General features: G+C 43.0%; 1 protein-coding gene and 1 pseudogene across 2 annotated transcripts in view; one reads left to right on the top strand and one right to left on the bottom strand.

Annotated features, from left to right (window-relative positions):
- The window catches only part of Raver2 (ribonucleoprotein, PTB binding 2), a 143,461-nt gene extending 122,929 nt beyond the window's left edge, over positions 1-20,532 (bottom strand). For both annotated transcript variants that reach the window (XM_045150130.1, XM_004663168.3), the window contains exon 1: positions 20,293-20,532. In XM_045150130.1, coding sequence (XP_045006065.1) covers positions 20,293-20,532 — 240 coding nt within the window. The remainder of the gene's footprint in view (positions 1-20,292) is intronic.
- LOC123460923 lies at positions 10,129-10,784 on the top strand (annotated as a pseudogene).
- Positions 20,533-22,838: the final 2,306 nt, after the last annotated feature.

The following is a 22,838-nucleotide window of genomic DNA, read 5'->3' as shown; positions in this document are numbered from 1 at the left end:
TTCAATAGCTATGAAGAAATGCCATGCAGTAAGTTGCTTAAGGCAGCACCCACTTGCTGTCTACTAGTCCTGCAGGCCAGATATATGGCAGTCCAGGGTTTCCCATTGCCAGTGGTGTACTGGGCAGCCACAGTTCGCATATGGAAGAATCCACTTTCATTCATTAGCTGGTTGTAGAACTGAAGTCCCTACGTCTTGCAGACTGTCAGTTAGGGACCACTCTTAGCTCCTAGAGGTTGCTCCATCTTTATGTCATCTTCAAACCCCAATCACATCTATGCTCTGTGACATCTTCTTTGGCTACCAGTCCAAGAACTCACTGCTTTAATATAAATCAGATTATCAGACTACACCATTTGACCAGCAACATTAATTCTACCTGTAAAAATCACTTCTGACCATGCAACATAATCATCATATATGTGGCACACCATTATAGCATTATGGCAGAAAACCTTATGGTCTCTTCAAAATTCTGGCATTACTAATAGATGTAACTTACTGTATACTTATATGTGCTTCGCACAGTGTTTCTTATTTTTTGACAATTTTTATACATGTATATATATCTTTATCAACCACCTATTTCTTTTTCCCCCCTCTCTCACACACCGAACCACTTATTCCCAGCTTTTTAAATTCCCTCTTTGATGCCGTGTGTGTGTGTGTGTGTATGTGTGTGTGTGTGTGTGTGTGTGTGTGTGTGTGTGTGTGTGTTCAAAGCTGAGGCATTTCTAGACTAAGTGAGTAGTCTGGGCTGGAGAGATGGCTTAGCCTAAGGACTCTGGTTTGAAGCTGATTCCCCAGGACCCATGTTAGCCAGCACAAGAGGGTGCATGGATCTGGAGTGAGTTTGTAGTGGCTGGAAGCCCTGGTGTGCCCATTCTCTCTCTTTCTCAAATATAAATAAATAAAAATAAACAAAGTGAGAAGGCCATGGCATCAGCAGGGCAACTGAGTAAGGAGGATGGAGCCTGAGCTGGGAGAACTGGGCATCTGCATGAGGAGGGCAGGTATCATCAGTGATGGGAGGCTGATCAATGGGGGGAGGTTGATTAAATAACACCTAAAGTTAATTGTGATTATGAACTTGACTGAATTAAGGAATGCCACACCTCTGAGAGTGTCTGTGAGGATATTCCAGGCATAGCTAGATCACAAGGACACTGGTATAATGAAGAGATTACTCCCATGGCAGACTCAGTGTCCTCTGTGGTTCTATTTTGCCCTAGCTCCTTCCTGTTATCCTGCTTCCTGAAGCTGCCTATCTGTGAGATAAGTAGACTCTTCCATGGTACTCTGCCCCACCCAGTAGCCATGAAGGAATGAATGCTCACAACCATGTGTCGTGTCAACATAAATAATTCCCCCTAAGTTGTTGATGTCAGGTATTGGTCACAGTGACCAAAGTAACTAATATAATAATGAATACTAGGCTTCCCACTATTAAAAAACAAAGTTATGCCAGGTGTGGTGGTGCATGTCTTTAATCCCAGCACTCGGAAGGCACAGGTAGGAGGATTGCCATGAGTTCAAGGTCAGCCTAAGACTACATAGTGAATTCCAGGTCAGCCTGGGCCAGGGCAAGACCCTACCTTGAAAAACAAAACAACAACAACAACAACAACAACAAAAAACAAACCAGAGTTACAACTATGGAATGGGAAAAAACTCAGAATGATGGTGGATTCCTTTTGTTGTTTTGTTAAGCACTGGGAATTAAAGGGGACACCATGAATCCTACACAAGCACTCTACCACTGAGCTATCCTCCCAGCCTCCAGATTACAATTTGTTGTATCAGTATGAATTTTCTTTCAATAGACACATAGATGTATATGTATGTGTATATACACTGATATATTTTCTAGGTTTTTGTACAAGTGGAAAAATTGGAACTGAGAGCAGCAATAGTCTGTCTATGGCAGTGAGAATACCTAGCTGTAAGACCCTGCTTCTAAGTAAAATTTCCCTCTGAAAGAAACCAGTGACTGGAATGGAAAGATCAGGTTACTATTAGAAAACAACACTGTGGGGCTAGAGAGATGGCTTAGCGGTTAAGCGCTTGCCTGTGAAGCCTGTGGACCCCGATTCAAGGTTCAATTCCCCAGGACCCATGTTAGCCAGATGCACAAGGGGGCGCACGCGTCTGGAGTTCGTTTGCAGTGGCTGGAAGCCCTGGTGCGCCCATTCTCTCTCTCTCTCTCTCTCTCTCTCTCTCTCTCTCTCTCTCTCTCTGTCTGCCTTTCTCTCTCTCTCTCAAATAAATAAAAAATTTTTAAAAAAGAAAACAACACTGTATTCTTCAGGAATTTCTAGAGGTGAGAGGATGAATATGTATTATAGAGGGGAGGAAGTTACTAGATAGTTTAGAATATGAGTTGGGCAATCCAACAACAGCTATCTGTAAATTGGATTGTGCAAAACCTGGTAGCTGCTCAGCACACTAGGCTGGATGCCTTATCAGTCCCCATCTGGCCAATGGAGGATTCCCAGAGAGGTGCTGGTCTCTAGTCCATTGGAAAGTAAACTCTCTAGTCCCTTATTCTAAGGATTCTAATCCCAACAAATCAGGGTTCCATCCTATGCCCTTATTTAACCTTAATTACTTCCTTAGAAGTACCATATAAAAATACAGTCACATTGAGAGAGTTAATGATTAAACATATGACCTGGGTGTGAGACACAAATATTTAATATAATATAGAAGTCTTCATGAAATGGATAATTACAGAGTTGGAGCAGAAAAACTGCAAAATAAGCTGCATATGGGTGTTATCAACAAAGGAAGAACTGGGTAAATAGGGGAACTTGTCAAAACGACACAGGACTTTTCCTTTACATGTGTGCTAGAATTCACAATTTGTTTCCAAAGAAAAAAGTCAATGCAAATAAATCACATCTTTACAGAAGAATGGCTTAGCAGACCTCACTTTAACCAAATGACCAGGGTTAACATTACAGTAATCAGGTGTTGATGTCATGTACTCTCCAGTACAGTGTCAGATGGGTACCTCACTTGTGTTGTATCACCAGCACCCATGCCTCTAATCTTATTTAACAACAACAACAACCAAAAAAAGCCTACAAACACAAACTGAGGCATATTCTAGATGATAGTGGATCAAACCTACCAAGGTGATAAAAAAAGAGAATCTGACAAATTTTCACCGAACAAAGACTAAGGAGACAAGAGGACTACATGAAATACGGAATTGTTGCTGGATTATGGAAGAGAAAAAAAATGTGAAAAGCTAGTAAAATTCAAATGAGTCTATTCTATTTTACAGATGGAGGAAAATGCAAGGGAGAATAAGGATACATCAACACATCAAGAAGAAAGAACTGGCTGTCTATCAGGAGATGTGTCACCTCCACCTCATCTTCCCCAGGCCCAGAAGTCATTACAGAGGAAGCGATGACGCGAGTGCTGCTCTTATGGCTGGCCTGAAAACCAATTCCAGAGACACTGTGATCACTCAAACCTCATAAAAACAAAGATCCAGAATCTACAGAGAAAGCAACACCAAAACAGACATCTATCTTACCCACCAAGGCTCAGGGGGTATCGTGGAAGAGGGGCCAGAAAGATTGTGCCCCAGGGTGGGTGGGCACAGCCTGAGACGCCATGTTTCCCCATCTCTGCAGAGACTGACTGAGCCTCTTGGTCCCCACAGTGAATACCAATGACCCCACCAAAGCCCTCAGCAGAATTGGAGTGGGGAGAGTGTCTATGTGTGCAGCTTTCCTCTAAAAAATAATTTTAATATAATAATCACATGAGGCCTGAAGTTTAGTTAATAATAATATACCAACGTTGCTTTATTGGGATTAATGTACCCAGGTTATAGAAGATGTAACATTAGGAGCTAAGGATATGGCTTACTTGGTAAAATGCTTGCTTTGCAACCATGAGAATCTGAGTTCCAACTTCAGACCCATATTTTTAAAAGCTGGATATGGTTACACCTGCTTGTAACACTAGTGCTGAAGAGGCTGAGATATGAGGATCCCTGGGGTTTGCTGGCCAGCCAACCTAGACTACGTGGTGAGTTAAAGGTCAGTGGGAGCCTGTCTCAAAAAAAAGTATACAGCACTTGAGGATGCCACCCAAGATTGTCCTCTGCTACACACACAAACATTCATTCTCTCTTCCCCGCTTAACATTAGAAGATAATTGGCAGGGAATACATGGTAAATCCAGGTGATATCTTCATACCTTCTTCTATACATCTAAAACTTACAAAACAAGGGGCTGGAGGGATGTCTTAGTGGCTAAGGAATTTGCCTGCAAAGCCAAAGGACCCAGGTACAATTTCCCAGGACCCACGTCAGCCAGATGCATATGGGGGCACACGTGTCTGGAGTTCGTTTGTAGTGGCTGGAGGCCCTGGTGCACCCATTCTCTCTCTCTTCCCCCACCACTTTCTTTGTCAAACAAATAAATAAATAGGGCTGGGGAGATGGCTTAGTGGTTAAGTGCTTGCCTGTGAAGCCTAAGGACCCCGGTTCGAGGCTTGGTTCCCCAGGTCCCACGTTAACCAGATGCACAAGGGGGCGCAGGCGTCTGGAGTTCGTTTGCAGAGGCTGGAAGCCCTGGCACGCCCATTCTCTCTCTCTCCCTCTCTCTTTCTTTCTTTCTGTGTCTGTCTCTCTCAAATAAATAAATAAATAAATAAATAAATAAATAAATAAATAAAATATTTAAAACTTACAAAACAAAAAGCTAAATCACAAAGAGGACAAAAGGAGCCACCTAAAGCTCCTGCTGACCAAATCTCAAAACAACAAAAGCATCAAAACCATGATATACATAGAGTACAACTCCCTGAACAGAATAGGAACCTTGAATTTGTACTTACATAAATGAGTAAATGAATAGACAGAATGCTTTAAAAGGAACAGGATAGTCCTCCAAGTATCTCCCCTGGGAATCTTTATCAACTATAATGGGAAAAGTTCCACTGCCGTAGACACTACTTCACAGTAAATTAAAGTGAACTTTACCACAATGGGACAAATTTAAAATACGCATCAGCTGTGATTTACTGCCAAAACACACAGCTTTAACCAAGAGGAAACATCACTCTCAAATTGCAAATTACTGGCCTGATATGGTTTGAATGAAAGGTGTATCACCATGGTCTCATTTAATTCCCAGGTGTGGAGCCTTTGGGAGGTAGAAATGGAGGAGGTGTGTCACTAGGTGTGGGCACTAGGGTGTTATAACCCAGTTCCTTGTGTCACATCCAGCTTCTACTTCCTCCCTGCTGATGAAATGTGGCACACAGCCGTCTGCTCTTGCCATGCTCTCCCTGCCAGGATTAAACATCCCCTTGAGCCCCTAAGCTGGAAATAAACCCTTTCCTTTCATAAGCTGGTCCTGGTCAGGTGTGGGTTTTTTTTGTTTGTTTGTTTCGTTTTTAATTTTTTTGGTGCATTTTTATTTATCTGAGAGCAATAGAGAGAAAGAGGCAGATAGATACAGAGAGAGAGAGAGAGAGAGAGAATGAGTACACCAGGGCTGCCAGGCCACTGCAAACGAACTCCAGATGCCTGTGCCCCTTGTGCATCTGGCTAATGTGGGTCCTGGGGAATTGAGCTTTGAACCAGTGTCCTTAGTCTTCACAGGCAAGCCCTTAACTGCTAAGCCATCTCTCCAGCCCCTGGTCAGGTGTTTTATCACCACAAGGAGAAGGCAACTGCTACTCAGGTGATATTCCAAGACATGACCTGAATAACACTGTACCACCTGGTCTACAGTCCTCTAGAGAAGCCACAGGAGAGCCATAATCCCTGAAATTATATGCAGGTTTTTGTGTACCTATGTGTAACAGTACTTTTCTGGACAAATTGTTTATAATTTTCAACATACTCAGAAGGCACAGTTTACTGAGTAAGTATTTAGTGAATGGGATAATTTCACTGTTGAATAAAACCAATCCTCCAGTGCAAAATTTATTCATCCAGCAAACCCACCAGGAGACCTTGCTCCATCAGACACACTAACTGCAGTGCAGGACTTGAGAACACAAAAGGTGGATAGCCATTTCTATGCTACATATCTTGTCAAGTTATAGGTTAAATTCTGATTATGCAAAGGGTGATATGACATGATCCTTGCCCTTTGCAACACTAACAATACAGTGTGGGGGGAGAATTGTGGGTATAATTTAATGTGAGATAAGAATATGAGCTTTGGAATCAAACACATTAGTTGCTACTCTATATCTAATTAGCTGAATAATGACCTTGGGGAACATACTCAACATTAAACTTACATTTGTTTCTGTATCAACAAAACAGTAGTAAGAAGTTTTGATTTTATGTTCTTTATGCAATCCCAGGCAATAATTTGTACAAAAAAAAAAAAAACCAGATAGTAGTAGTATTATAGATATCCAAGAGAAAGAGAAATCCATTCTGTCTGGGCATGGGAGTTCTCAGTCAGATCACCAGACTTAAGCTAGTAATCCACATTTTAAGAAACACAGTATGGCAAGAGGAAAATAATCAACATGATCAGAAACTCTGAATAATGTCCTAAATATTAGGGATTTGAAGGAACTGAAGTCAAAAGAAAAAAAAAAGAACACAGAACATATATAGATTGGTGGAGGGGACATTGGAATAGAAGCCAAACTTCCTTGGGCACATTTTATATAGTCAATATAATTAAGACATGCATAACAAAAATAGCTGTCTGCACTGGAGCAGTGGTTTCTATGAAATGTAAGGTGTTTGAAATGTATTAGGAGCCCATCTGTCAGAAGAAAAGCTGAGATTTTATAATTTTATCAAAATTCTTTCTGGCTGTGGTGGCTCACAACCTTAATGGCAAAACTCAGGAGACAGAGGTAGGAGGACCACTGTGAGTTCGCAGCTAGCCTGAAACTACATGGTGAATTCCATGTCAGCCTGGGCTAAAACATGACACCACCTTAAAAAAACAAAAACTATAATAATTCTTGCTAGGCTTCTATTGGTTGGTAGCAGAGTAAGAACCAACTTGAAATGAATAAAACAAAAAAAGGAAATGGAGGCCAATGGGAAAATGGGACTTGAGGGAGGCCAGCTGTGGAGTTTGATGGTGCTACAACCCAGCTTCTCACAGTGCCCCTGTAAGTCCTGCTTCCAATGGCAACTCTGCTTTCTGCCAGCTACAGCCAGTGCTGTGTGTTTCTGCTCTTGGATCTAGCGAGGAGAATGGCAATTATTTAACTTAGCAACCAGACAAACTTCCTTAGCTACTGTGTTATGCCAGGCTGAATGATCACTCTAGACAGGACATCATGGGACACAGATGGGCAATGGTCATCTGCTGGTCATACTGACCATTCTTCAACCAATCCCTTGGGTGACAAGGATGGGTCTTGTTTTTGGCTTTGTAGGACAGATATGAAACCCATCCAAATCATGAAGTTGCTACATAGCAAGGGAAGAATGGGTTGTCAAAGGAAAATCTGAGTGCCACTTAGAAAGGCAAGAGGAAGGTTATCTGGGTGGGCAGCAATGTCTGGATCTCAGTAAGAAACAGATTGCATCCTGAAAAGTCTGTGATTTCATGGAAAACATGAAAGAAGCAAAGGGGCTACTTGGGAAGAAGAGACTAGTTGGGGGTATGGCAAGAGAGGGTCATGTGTAATTATTTTGTACAATGAATATATACTAATAAAAAAGAAAACTAAGGAGTCACAGAAAATTTTTTAAAGAGACAATCTACAGAGGTTTAAAGAAATCCTGGTTAATCACAGTCCACAGTCCCATATACCCCCTGGGACTGAGGAGACAAAGGAAACAGTTAGATGACCCAGACTGCTGGGGCCACTGGACAAGAGCTATAGCCTCTGAAAAATGAAGGAGCTAGCCATCAACACTGTATAAGAAGTGGGGCCAGCACAGAGACCAGGTCCCCTCTACCTGTGGATCCAGTCAAAAGCAGCCCAAGCATAGAGTTTTGTCAGCGCAATCTGCTCGCCAGCCCCCAGATGCAGAGTGGTGGAATGGGAAGATGGTATGAAGGGCAAATGAGACATTCAGCTGGGCAACCAAGGGCATCCCCCTGTAGAGAACCATCCCACCTCAAGGAGAGACAGATGAGCATTCTAGGGAATCTGATCTTTCCATTCCCACCTGCCTTTCACACTATTTCCTTCAAAGTGAGGCAAAACAAACTGCCAAAATTATCATTTTTTTCTTTTTTCACATTTTAATATCCCTTAGTTTTCCCTTTTCCACTCAGCTAAACAAGAGTTGAGCGTAAGGATGCACCGTCCACAGACAAGGAGGGGTCTCTAAGGACCAGCAGTCTACATAAAGGATGATCAACACAAACACAACACTCAAAAGAGACAAAAGTCAGGGGTCAGTGGCAAGGACCCCTTTTCATAGCAATAGACTTTTATTAGAACTGATCACATTCAGGACCCCCAATCTTCTGAGGCATATTTAAGGGGCAATTCCTTCTCAAGCCTTCCTCCTTGGCTCTGTACAAAGACTGGGATGTGGGGGCCTGCTGCTGTACAGGGCTGCTTAAATGTCCTGTTGCCTTGTGTCATCTTAGTGTTCAGACACAAGCACAATGTAAACAGATGGTGAATGCTCACTTGCAAAACTAAATACCATTCAGCATACTTTCCTATGGAAAAGCACAATGCAACTCTACAGATGGATTCTAAGCACAACGAGCTCATTAGCTGGGAAATGCTGTATAGATAAGTGAAGCTTCTTGGGACCGGCTGTAGGCACAGACCATTGTGATGCAAGCCACAGAGTTCTCCTCTTAAATGTGTTTTCAGAGCAGAGCACAGCATTTCTGAAACAGTTTTCAAGAATTTCTGCCAGCACTGGAAACTTGAGGAGGCTGTGCCACCCCAGAAATCTGGAGGTATATTTCTTTAGCAGCTCTCAGTGTTTGTTATATTGAAAAATAGAACAATACACTCAAGCAGCTAGAACTCAATTCATGCTTAATTCCATTACATATGTAAATACAACAGATCAAACTTTCAGGTTGCACACACTATACCAATACAAGTAAATTTTGAAAGTAAGAAAATGCAATCTTGATTAAAGAATTTTAAAATAAGAAAATATTCCAATATTGTCAGGAAAATGAGTAATAGCTCTATTTTAAAAAGAAGTCTAGGATGGAGGTGGAGGGAGGAGAGGGCATCGAAGGGGTGGGAAACACAAATCTAGATCCAAACGGCAATGGTACCATAAAATTCTACTTCCTAAAAGGCAGACCAAATGGCTGAACCTTCACCAGGCCCTTACTGGGAACACCTGAACCACAAGACACTGGAGAGGGTAGGATCAAGGCTAACCTTAATCTTCTACATCTTCCCTCCCTCCCTCTCCCCCCCTTCTCTCCCTCCCTCCCTCCCTCCCTCCCTCCCTCTCTCCCTCCCTCTCTCTCTCTCTCTCTCTCTCTCTCTCTCTCTCTCTCTCTTCTCTCTAACTCTTGTATATTAGTTATCTTTTTCTTCATTTTCTTAGTGGGCACTAACCTGTATCTCCCAGTACCAGCATGGGGCTATCATCCACAATGAGCTTTTGATCAAAGAGACCTACAAGGTTTCCTAAAAGACAGACACATTTCTGTCAGAGTACTTGATGACCCACCAAAGGTTAGTGGTAAGACCCTATTGCTGAAGACACCATATGCAGTTGACACGTAAAATGGAATGGCATGGCTGGAAGCCAGGAGAGAGTCAGTCCCCAGACAGTCAGCATGTCTAGTGCCAGAAGGTGCTACATGGGCGACTGGGGGAAATGACCAATATCTGTCCAAGCAACTCAACTTAGCATCAAATAACCTTTGTGATGCCCACACGAGTGCAATAGTTGCACACAGCCATGGTGGGGAACCAACTGCTCTTGATTTGGCTAACTGATCCCCTCAGTGGTATAGGACCCATAGCTGGAGCTGGGAAATAAGTCAGGACCATATCCAAACATAAGCCCACTCTCCAATATCAGGCTACCATCAATCATGGGCTACAAGAGGGCTCACACCTATTAAATTCTCTATAAAAAGAAGTAAGGGAGTGGAGCTTCCGGTGAGGTAGGGGCTGCTGCTCCGCCGACTGTGGCTACTTGCTCAGCTATTCTGCTCAAAGCTAGAATGAAACAGTTGTCTGCAGCAACAGTTCGCCCCCTTTCAAATTCTCAGATTATCACTTCAGTGACCAGTGTTGTAAAAGAGCTCATTGAGAACTCCTTGGATGCTGGTGCCACAAGCATAGATGTCAGATTGGAAAACTATGGATTTGATAAAATTGAAGTTCAGGACAATGGCGAGGGAATCAAGGCTGTTGATGTGCCTGTGATGGCAGTGAATACTACACCTCAAAGATAGATAGTCATGAAGATCTCAGGAATCTGGCAACTTATGGTTTTCAGGGGGAAGCCTTGGGTTCAATATGCAGTGTAGCTGAGGTTTTAATTACAACCAGGACAGCCGATGATGATTTTAGCACCCAGTATGTCTTAGATGATAGTGGCCACATACTTTCTCAGAAGCCTTCACATCTTGGACAAGGTAAAACTGTAACTGCTTTAAAATTATTTAAGAATCTACCTGTAAGAAAGCAGTTTTACTCTACTGCTAAAAAATGTAAAGATGAATTAAAGAAGATACAGGCTCTCCTCACAAGCTACGGCATTCTTAAACATGATGTGAGGATTGTTTTTGTACATAATAAGGACACAGTGAGAAGATGCCATTTGAGAACCAGGAAGTTGGCACTAACCAGTGACTTGTGTCTGCTAGCTCCTTGATCTTGGATTGCCTAGCCTCCAGAACTGTGAGAATTCTTTATCGTCAGAATGATCAGAATCTTTGGTCATCTTAAAAAAAAAAAAAAAAAGAAAAAAGAAAAAAAACCTTAAGAATAGTCAGCCACCTGTTCCTGCTGGCATACGGCTCAACCAAGTGATCGCTTGAGATCCTTTCCAGAGCTCCTGGGCTGAGCTTCTCCAGGATGCTGATGGATAGAGGCTCATCTTGCTAAAATAACCTTATGACCTCTTGATTCAGAGGATTTTTTTTTTTTACATTTTACAAGTTATATTTTACTTATTTATTTTTAATTTTTAAATTTTTATTAACATTTTCCATGATTAAAAAAAAATATCCCATGGTAATTCCCTCCCTCCCCACCCCCGACACTTTCCCATTTGAAATTCCATTCTCCATCATATTACCTCCCCATCTCAATCATTGTACTTACATATATACAATATCAACCTATTAAGTACCCTCCTCCCTTCCTTTCTCTTCCCTTTATATCACCTTTTTAACTTACTGGCCTCTGCTACTAAGTATTTTCCTTCTCATGCAGAAGCCCAATCATCTGTGGCTAGGATCCACATATGAGAGAGAACATGTGGCGCTTGGCTTTCTGGGCCTGGGTTACCTCCCTTAGTATAATCCTTTCCAAGTCCATCCATTTTTCTGCAAATTTCATAACTTCATTTTTCTTTACTGCTGAGTAGAACTCCATTGTATAAATGTGCCACATCTTCATTATCCACTCATCAGTTGAGGGACATCTAGGCTGGTTCCATTTCCCAGCTATTATAAATTGAGCAGCAATAAACATGGTTGAGCACGTACTTCTAAGGAAATGAGATGAGTCCTTCGGATATATCCCTAGGAGTGCTATAGCTGGGTCATATGGTAGATCAATCTTTAGCTGTTTTAGGAACCTCCACAGTGATTTCCACAATGGCTAGACCAGATTGCATTCCCACCAGCAGTGTAGAAGGGTTCCAGAGGATGTTTAGTAATTAAAGTATATTGTCCTCAAGTTAAGAAAAGACCAATGTCAAAGAATCATAATCAGGAAGAGAAGACATATGAAAAGTTACAATCTAAAGAGAAACAGGAGTTAGATGTTTGGAAAAGAACAGTGAGCATGACTGAAGACATTAGAATGAAGAGAAAATGTACTATATATAAACAAGATTAGTGCCTCATGTGATGAAAATGAATGCAGAAGAAGAATTGAGTTGTTTAAGAAGTTTTATTTATTTAAAGTCACATATATACTAAGGTGTTAAGTTTATGTCATTTTCTGGGCAATATAAGATTACCAATGTAGACATTCTCTTTTGCATATAGAAAATAGTATTTTTGTAATACACTACATGTTATTTTGAAGGATGCTTTATGTGGAATTACAATAAGAATATGCAAGTCAGTCCCTCTTTGTTCCTCAGTAATTTCAGGTGCAATTCAAATCCTGTAGAATATGCAGAGTCTTATATCGTGAAAATAATATTTGGTTACCAGTTGACTTGTTAGCTATTATACAATACTGTGCACGGAAGTACAAATAATATTTCTATCTTCACTTTTTTGTTAATGCAAATTACTACTGTGTTCTACTTTTTTCTTAATATTTCTGCTATACCTCAAAAAGTGTTAAAAATATATTGTTAGACCTTCCAAAGTCATATTGACATACCTCTTTGAGCATGGACTCTTGCTGTGCTCTCAGAGGGCTTTCTTTTAAACATACTTACCTTCATTATTCTTTATGTGCTTTTGTGAAGAACTGTGGTTTTGTTCAAAGTTTAAACACAGAGAGAATATTGATGTATTTATTTTTTTCAGTATTAAAAACAATCATATTGCACATAAAAAAAAAAATGGAGGGCTGGAGAGATGGCTTAGCGGTTAAACGCTTGCCTGTGAAGCCTAAGGACCCCGGTTCGAGGCTCGGTTCCCCAGGTCCCACGTTAGCCAGATGCACAAGGGGGCACATGCGTCTGGAGTTCGTTTGCAGAGGCTGGAAGTCCTGGCGCGCCCATTCTCTCTCTCTCCCTCTATCTGTCCTTCTCTCTGTGTCTGTCACTCTCAAATAAAATAAAAATTTAAAAAAAAAAATGGAGGGGTTATCACATTTGTCCTGGTGCTAACTTACTCTCCGTTAGAGAATCTGCTTCTCTTTTTCAGATAAATATAGATCCTAAGGAAAGAGCCACCCCATCATACCTCAAAAGGGCCCTGGCTGAAACTAAGAAAAGTTGGCGAAACAAGCAAGGGTGCTGTTTTCCTGATGAACCGGATACCAGCACAAGGGGGAAGGAGATCAACACAGAGAAAAATCAACTCCTACCAAATCAGAGCCCCAGAGCCTCAGAGGCCCCCAACACCTCATCACTGAAGCAGACCACAAATGAGCCCATCATGGCTCAGGGAAATTTTGCAGAAGAGAGGGTGGAAAGAATGTCGGAGCCACATGTTGGGTCATGATATGCAGAGACATTTATCTTACCCATAACTGTAGGCTAACTCCACAATGCATGACCCATATACCTCAACAAGGAGGAGCCAATGGGGAGAGGGTAGGCCATGGATGAGCCTAATAATGGTACCAAACTGACTGTATTTGCTGAATACAAAACTAATTAATAAAAAAAAATTAAAGAAAATAAGTCATAATGGGGCTGGAATGATGGCTTAGCTGTTAAGGTGCTTGCCTGTGAAGCCTAAAGACCCATGTTCGATCTCTCTCCAGATCTCATGTAAGTCAGATGCACAAAGGTGATGCAAGCACAGGGTTACACATGTGCACTAGGTGGTGCAAGCATCTGAAACTCAATTGCAGTGGCTGAGGCCTTGGCAGTCAATTCCCCCCTCCCCCGTCTCTAAAAAAAAAAAGTCATAATGACTGAACATGTTGTTAAAGAAAACAGAGTATATGCTTCAGTCCCATAGTTGAAAGGCACGAAGCATATAAGAATTCCCATAATTTTTATCTTACTACAAAAGAAAAAAAGAACAGGAATGAATAGCTTTTAAATGATCTGATCACCAGAGTTACCAACATTCGGGGGTTTAGGATTCTAAAGAGTTCTCAATGGATAACACCGCACTTTCAAGTGGGCCTCTGAGAAACCACAGTCAGGTTTTTCAATTAACTACAAAAATGAAGTGCAAGGGCTGGAGAGATGGCTTAGTGGTTAAGCACTTGCCTGTGAAGCCTAAGGACCCCGGTTCGAGGCTCGGTTCCCCAGGTCCCACGTTAGCCAGATGCACAAGGGGGCGCATGCATCTGGAGTTCGTTTGCAGTGGCTGGAAGCCTTGGCGCGCCCATTCTCTCTCTCTCCTTCTGTCTTTCTCTCTGTGTCTGTCGCTCTCAAATAAATAAGTAAAAAATTAAAAAAAAAAAATGAAGTGCAAGTTTATACCATCCAAAGTGAGAGTGTACCTCATTTTATTCCTCTGTCTCTGATTCTGGATGTTACCCCAAGAAATCACAGTAAGTCACTTTCAGATGCTTAAATAAACAACACAATGAACACAAAATGCACACACATTCTATACACATTTAATACAAAAGAGACATGAAAGAAACAAAAACTGAACAAAAACAAGATTGGAAAGAAATCCCCTTGTTCTCTCCATTTTGAAAACCCCAAATGCCTTTGAAACAGAATCAAATTAAAATATGAAAACTTACAGAAATGCGATTATAATTCTAAATTCTGCAAAAAACCACACACTAATATACTTAATAACCCTGAATAAAAGCGGTGCTCAGACTAGGCTGGGCTTCAGCAGCAGAACCTTTGCCTTGATATATGAGGCCCTGGCTTTGACCTCCAGCAGTAACTCACAAAAAGCCCTTGTGCTCACAGCATTATTCACTCAAACTAATATACTGCAAATAATTGTTATTCACAACAATTATATTCCAAATACTACCACTGAAAGGTATGATTACAAATATTCACATCACACTGCAGGAAGTACTGGAGACCAAGGCAGTATAAAGACAGTGTGAAATCCAGTGCAGGACTAATTAGAAATGAGACTATGGGGGCTGGAGAGAAGGCTCAGCAGTGAAGACATTTGCCTGCAAAGACTCACGACCCAGGTTTGGTTCCCCAGTACCCAAGTAAAGCCAGATGCACAAAGTGGTACACACATCTGAAGTTCGTTTGCAGGGGCTAAAGAAAGAGAGAATGGGCGTGCCAGTACCTCTTGCCACTGCAAAGGAACTCCAGATGTGTGCGCCATTTTGTGCATTTAAAAAATTTTTTATGTGGGTACTGTGAAATCAAACCCGGGTCATCAGGCATTGCAAGCAAGTGCCTTAAGTATTGAGCCCCAAAATATGAATTTTTGACAGAATACAAAACTATAACACCAACTTCACGCTTACAGAAGTCTAATTCAGATACACTATTTTACTATATATGGTACAATACAATTTGAGGGGACTGAGGAAATAATTCAGTGATTAAAGGTACTTGTTTACAAAACCTGCCAGCTCGAATTCAATTCCTCAGCCACCCACATAAAGCTAGATGGGCATTTATCTACAGTGATGAGAGATCCTGACCACCACCCCCCCCAACACACAGAAATAAATTTTAAAAGCAAAAGAACCATCTGAAGAGAGTTAGAAAGTAGTACTGGGAATGAGAAACCAATGGGTTTCTTTGTATGTGCATTTTTTTAAGCAGAAGAGGGAAAAGCTCAGATGTCTCTCAAGGAAGTAGTAAGAAGGACAAGACCACAGTAAGAGACAGGACCATAGTGGGAGATCTCTGCAAGAGATTAAAAAGACCCCCACCAGAGCAGAAGCTATGAAAACAAGGAGAACCAGGAAGAGTCCAGAAGGTTTAGGAGGCAGACCAAAGATTCTGGCTGAATGTACAGTAACTATTAAACTAGAAAAGTTGAGAATATATGGATATAAAGATTTTCATATATATGTAATTATATAAGGGTATATGTATATTATTTATTTATTTAACCAATTATTATTTATTATTTATTTTATGCCCAGGGCTCTCTGGGTGATAGGCAGTACCCTGGCAGAGCTCCACCACTAGCTCTGTTGTTTCCTTTTATTTTCAGAGAGGGTCTCATAAGTTAACCAGGCTGGCCCTGAACTTGCTCCAAAGCTATGTCAGGCCTTGAACTTGATTTCCTTCTGCCTTAACCTCCTAAGTAGCTAAAATAACAGATTGTGCTGCTAGGCCCAGTGCAATTTTTAAATCCTTTATAGCTTATGTTTCTATAGAGTATTTGATGTATGTACTTTTAAAAGTTCCACTCAAAAATACTTCCAGTACACATTATATAAATATAATGTGCTATAAAGTCCCAAGTAGGATGTTAGTATAAATGCTATACCAAAAATTTAACATAGCTGATCTAGCAAAACTATTTTTAAAAAGAAATGACCTGTTTTGACCATGTTAAGAAAAAAACTATTGAGTTCATATGAATCAATTACCAATCTATAGTTTTTCTAAGAGATATAACTACATAATTTGATAACTAGAGTTAAGAATATCCTTGAAGAGCTGGGCGTAGTGGCACATGCCTTTAATCCCAGCGCTGGGAGGTGGTGGGCAGTGGTAGGAGGATGACCATGAGTTCAAGGGCACCCTGAGACTACATAGTGAATTCCAGATCAGCCTTGGCTAAGTGAGACCCCACCTCAAAAAACAAAACAAAACAAAACAAAACAAAAAAGAATATCCTTGAGGGCTGAAGAGATGGCTTAGTGGTTAAGGTGCTTGCCTGCGAAGCCTAAGGACCCAGGTTTGATTCCCCAGTATCCATGTAAGCCAGATGCACAAGGTGGCACACATGCATCTGGAGTTTGTTTGCAGTGGCTAGAGGCCCTGGCATGACCACTCTCTATCTGCCCCTCCCTCTCCCTCTCTCTCTCTCTCTGACCTTCTATAGCTCCAGGTTGGCCTTGAACTCTCAGTGATCCTCCTACCTCAGCCTCCCGAGTGCTGGGATTAAAGGTGTGCGCCACCACACCCAGCTCCATTTGTTACATGCATGATCTTTCCTTGCTCTCTGAGTCCCTCACTATTTCTTAATCCTCTCTGGTTTTATGTGAAGGTGACCTTTTGGTTCTCATGCTTTGCCTTCCTCATGTGGGTACGCATGCCTCTTCCAGAGCCCTTCTCTCCCCCCAACCCCAAGATTCCTCTGGTGGAGATTCCATCTCTCCTCTCTCTTTCCAGCTGGGCAAGAACTCTCCTCTCCTCCCTGGATCTTATTTCTCCCTACAATAACCTTCATAATTCATAATTTACCCTTCTTAAAGTCCATTTTATCAATTCTTTGCTACTTGGTTAAGGACCCAAAAGTTCACAGGTCCTTCTTAAACCCCCAAATCCTTCCCAGGTTTTATTCCCCACTACTCATGTAAAACCAGATGCACAAAGTGCTGCATGTGTCTGGAATCTGTTTTTCAATGGCAAGAGGCCCTGCTGTGCCCATACTCTCTCTCTCTCTCTCTGTCACTTTCTCTCCCCCTCTCTCTGTCTCAAAAATAAATTTTGTTTTGTTTTGTTTTTTGAGGTAGGGTCTTGCTCTAGGCCCAGGCTAACCTGGACCTCACTATACAGTCTCAGGGTATCCTTGAACTCATGGTGATCCTCCTACCTCTGTCTCCTGAGTGCTAGGATTAAAGACATGCACCACCATGCCTGGCATAAATTTTTAAAAAAATTAAAAAGAATATCCTTGGGCTGGAGAGATGGCTTTGCAGTTAAGGCACTTTCCTGTGTAACCTAAGGACTCATATTTGAATCTTCCACGTAAGCCAAACGCACAGTGACACAAGTGCACAATATTGCACATGTGCACAAGAGAGTGTACGCATCTGGAATTCATGCAGAGGCTGAAGGTTCTGGTTTACCCATTCTCTATTTCTCTCTCTCAAATTAAAAAAAAGGAATATCCTTGACCTTAGTGTGAAATTCTAAAATAAATGAATGAACAACAACTCTTCTGGAAAAGAGAATATTCAAATATCTAACTACTTTTAGAAGACCAGTCTTTGCTCTCTTTTACTTACTTAGGGAACACAGTCCACTGTTTGTTAATACACATGCGAAGCATGACAGAAGAAAACAGGATAAACCTTACATGGAACCTTACATTGATCTTCCTAGATTTTTACAACTGTCCATCAGAACTACTGAAACATTTTATGGGTTGAGGAGTTGGCTCAGTAATTAAGAGCACTTGCAGTCCAAGCATGAGGGCCTGAGACCCACCCCAGTTTGATTCCCTAGTACCCATGTAACAGTTGGGTGTAACCACACAGGTCTATAACCCCAGTCCTTCAGGAGGCCCAAGACTAGAAAATCACTGGTGCTTACTAACTGAAAAATAAAATAAAATAAACCAGCAACAGCGCTGGGTTGAGTGAGAGACTCCATCTCACGGGAACAGGTGGATGAACAAAAAGAGGACTGCTGGCATTCTCTTTGGGCCTCCACACTTCTGCACACGGGATGCACTCATCTGCCCCCACATGTGCACACACTATAGACACACACACACACACACACACACACACACGCCAAAAATAATAAGACTTTTTAGTATTATGCGAATTACTATAGAACAGATAAGTGCTAGGACAAGTAGGAAATCCTGGGTTAACAACTTTGACAATTGCCTGGCAGCACTTTTTTTGGTTAGATGAATCTCTTTGGATCTCAGAAAAAAAAAAAAAAAAACAGGCTTAAGAATTGAACAATTTATGTCACTTTAGACAGAACTTAATCCAATTTTGTTAGTTTATGCTTCTACAAAACAGAAAATCCAAAGATTTAGTCAATATAAATTTTTAACAAAGAAAGGTCATCCCCAAATACATTCACAGGTGTAGTTCTGAAAAAGCCTTCCTTCATCAGGGATGTCAGGTCCTATTAAAATCATTCTTAAGACTTTTATAGATATTTCTTTTGAGAATAGAAATGCAAAAGATAACAGTGATGTAAGAATAGACAGAACTAATTTGAATTTTGCATCTAAGTATTTTTAGAATTCATGCAAGGAAATGTTGAAACAAAAATAGTTGACATCCTACAAAGTAGCTGAAGACAGTCTTCCATCTTCGAAGAGATTACCTATACAAAAGCTGTTTCTTCAGTGTTTTAGAAATGCCATCTGCTTCACCCCTCTCCCTGAGCTCCCTGGCCCTCTGTGCATGGACAGAGAAGTTGCTTCACAGAACCAGTCCTCTGCAGAAGTACTTTAGGTAGCAGCGCAAAACATCATCTGAGACAGAACTGAGACCAACAATACAACAGTTTTGTTGTTGTTGCTTAACTTTGCAATCTGAAACAAAATTGCCTCATGTACATATGAGTTATAAAGCTATATGCTCACACTTATTTCGTGTGTAATGGTCTAGTAACACATGAATGGAGTGGGTAATTGTCATGTCACTTAATGGGTCACAGGGGAAGAACTGCCATATGCAACAATCAAGAGCCAGCCTTCTCCCTACTCCAAGAACTTCACGAATCTACCCAAATTTCTACCTACCACGGAAGCCCACCATACTCATATATGATTCAAGTATATGCAAACATGTGAACATCCGGGTCTTTAAGAAACCCCAAAGAATCAGTGAGACTGCCTCATGTTTTTAATAAAACAAAACAATATGTATACGTGCACATAGGAAAAGAGAATGTTAACAGGTAGAACAGTTGCCTTGCATATAGATAATGGCCCTGGGTTCCATTTAGAGAGAGAGAGAGAGAGAGAGAGAGAGAGAGAGAGATAGTGTGTGTGTGTGTGTGTGTGTGTGTGTGTGTGTGTGTCAGTCTCTCTCCCCAGCTCTTTCTCCTTAATCTCTCTCTCTCAAAAAAAAAAAAAAAAAGAAAAGAAAAGAAAAGAGGAGAAAGCAAGAGGGCATCGGACACAGGTACACAAGCAGGTTAACGCAGTTATCCTTAGGCATCAGTTAACAATAAGATGATGAACATGTACTTTCCCCTTCTCCGAATTTTCCAGCTCTCCTACTAAGCATTTAACTTTTGCAATCGGGGGGAAAAGTCGATTGATCAGGCCTTCTAATCCTTCCAGAGTTAATCGGAATAAAGACAGAGTCTTTATGTGTAAGCCTGCATGAGGCTCTGGGAGCAGGCTGGCCTCTCCGGGCCGCAGAAAACCCAGCAGAGTTGTTGCACACAAACTTGGTCAAGTGCCTGAGCCACAGCTAAACTCCCTCCCAGCTTGCTGGCCCCTCCCCCACGGCGTGCCAAAGGACCGGAGACCCCATCCCGGAGCCCAGGGACCCTCTCGGCTGGTTCCCAAAGACGGCTCTCCAAAGCCGAGCCCGGCGGAGCACCTCGGAGCTGCAGGGGAAGGGCAGAGAGGGTCAACCCGGGCGACCGCCGCCTCGGGTCCCCGAGCCCCGGGACGAGCCTCAGTTTCCCAGCGGAGTCCCAGCGCTGCGCCGGGCTCCTCCCGGCGTCGCCCCGCAGCTCCCCGTACCTGGCAGCCGCTGTCTTGGGGCAGGTTTCTCACCAGGATCTTCCTGCGGTTGCTCAGCTCCCGCCGCATCCGCTGCAGCCGCGCCGAGACCTCGTCGGGGTGCAGCAGCGTGGAGCCATCCCCGGGGCGCGGGACCCTCCCGGGCCGCGGCGCGTCGGGCTCCGCGGCACCCCCAGCACCGCCCGCCCCGCCGGCCGAGGGTCCCTGCGCCCGCCCCGCGCCGCCGCCCCGCGCCGCCATCTTCCCGGCGCGGCTGCGGACTCGGCGAGGCCGAGCGGAGCGGAGCGGGAGAGGGAGGGAGCGGCCGCGCGGGGGCGAGGCGCGGGCGGAGGGGACCGCCGCCGAGCTCCGCCCCCCGACCCCCGGGCGCCCCTCCCGCCCGCACCTGCCCGCGCCGGGGCGCTGCGGACCCGTCGGGACTCGAACCCCCGCCGCCCCGCGCCGGCGCAGCTCGCCGCCCAGGCCTGGGACTGCGGAAGCGGATTCCGCCCCCCGACCCGGGACAAGGCGCCCTGCTTGACGGGGGCAAGATGAGCTTATCTGACGAAGTTTGAGTTCTCAAGAAAAAAAATACAATGGCAGGTTTTTCTAGGCTGTAAAGAGCGGGATATTCTGGGGGCCGTTTTTGGATATTTGTTAAAACTTGGAGCAATGCGTTTCCTGGCGTGCACGAGGAAGCCCGGCCGGCTGCCTACGATGGAGAGCCGCGCTGTGCGCGTCTGCGACCCACCGGAGAGCTGGGCGAGGCGGGAGGACGCTGCTGGGAAGCGGACGTGCTCGGAAACTTGGAGAGGAGCCGTGCAGACCTGTCCAAGTGACGTCACCGTGAGCAACCAGGCCGACGACCGTTAGCGAAGGGGAGCATCCACTGCGGGACGTCGGGCAGACACAGTTCTTGTCGTTAAGACGGTGGGCAGTGCGGCGGAGTTCTGGAGAGCAGATGGACCCGCGCTTCGCCCATAGACTGAAATGTTACTCAACCATGCTCCTCCAGAACGCTAAGTGAGGGTACACAGGAGCACTAGGTTACATCGTGTGGGGGGGGGGGGTCACGGAACAGAGCCCCGAGTGGTGGGGCGGAGGGGACAGAGACCTACCAGGAGCAACTGCTCACGTTGGGAATTGCATGCAGGTAGCCATCGTTAACAAACACTGAACATGTACCTCGGCCCAACCTCTGAAATCACCACCACCCGTTTTTGTTTTGGGGGATTTTTTTCTTTTTCGAGGTGGGGTCTCACTTTAGCTCAGGCTGACCTGGAAATTACTCTGTAGTCTCAGGGTGGCCTTGAACTCATGGCAATCCTCCTACCTCTACCTCCCGAGTGCTGGGATTAAAGGCGTGCGCCACCACGCCTGGCCACCACCCGTTTTTTAAGACAGGGTCTCACTCTAGCCCAGGCTGATCTGCAACTCATTCTGTAGTCTTAAACTAACCATGACGATCCTCCTACCTCAGCTTCCCAAATGTTGGGGTTAAAGCCATGCGCCACAACACTTGGCTGTGAAATGCTCATTTTTTAAATTTAAATTTTAATGTTTTTTTTTTTTAATTTGAGAGAGAGAGAGAGAATGGGCACGCCAGGGCCTCCAGCCACTGCAAATGAACTCCAGACGCGTGTGCCCCCTTGTGCTTCTGGCTAACGTGGGTCCTGGGGAATTGAGCCTGGAACCATGGTCCTTAAGCTTCACACACTTAACCGCTAAGCCCAGTGAAATGCTCATTTTTAACTGATTAAGTTATGATATGAGTTTCACCTCACAAATATCCATGTTCTTTTAAAAGTCTATCTTATGAGGGTCTTCCTATGCCAATGTATTTGAACATCATTATTCTTGGCTGTATATTTCTCTGGTGTGATATCTTCTTACTTGGCAGTCTTTAGGTAGAACACTTCTTTTAAAAAACTTATTGTAATCAGCAATCCTTGTGTCCATATTTGAAGACCTTTACTTCTGCATGGAGTAAAGAACTAGGAGCAACTCCTGCTCCAGGAGTAAGCAGATCAAAAGAAAAATAAAGCACTTTGCATATGAGGTTCTAAACTACTTTCTTCATTTTTCCTACATAAACTTTGTAAGTGTGCTTTTTTTCTCAGCTTAGGTCCATTATATGCTCATGTCAAAAATGATTTCATATTTATTTTAGAACTTAGTCCTTTGATTTAAAATTTCTTGCATTCTAAATTTAAATAAAGTCCTATTTCGTACAGCAGAAAGATTTTGAAATGATATTTTTTAAAGTGGGCAAGAAGCAGAAATAGCCATAACATATACTGCATCCCAAGTCACTCATTATGCTTCAGAACATACATTTATCCAGAAGAGCACTGTCTCCCGGACAAGCATTTATTAAATGTCTATTATGTTCCAGACAATAGATGTATAAAGGTACTAAGGACACAGACATAATAAAGTAAGTTTTCTGACTAATAAAGGCTCAGCTTCCTTGGGGAAAAAAATGTGATGGATGAGTAGGCAAACGACAGCTCTGAGCAGCCCTTGAGTCTAGCTTCAGGAATATTGTTTTGCCTTTGCCTTTGCCC

The sequence above is a fragment of the Jaculus jaculus genome, chromosome 5 (assembly GCF_020740685.1).
Source record: "Jaculus jaculus isolate mJacJac1 chromosome 5, mJacJac1.mat.Y.cur, whole genome shotgun sequence".
NCBI lineage: Eukaryota > Metazoa > Chordata > Mammalia > Rodentia > Dipodidae > Jaculus > Jaculus jaculus.
This window is presented reverse-complemented; position numbering and strand designations above follow the sequence as displayed.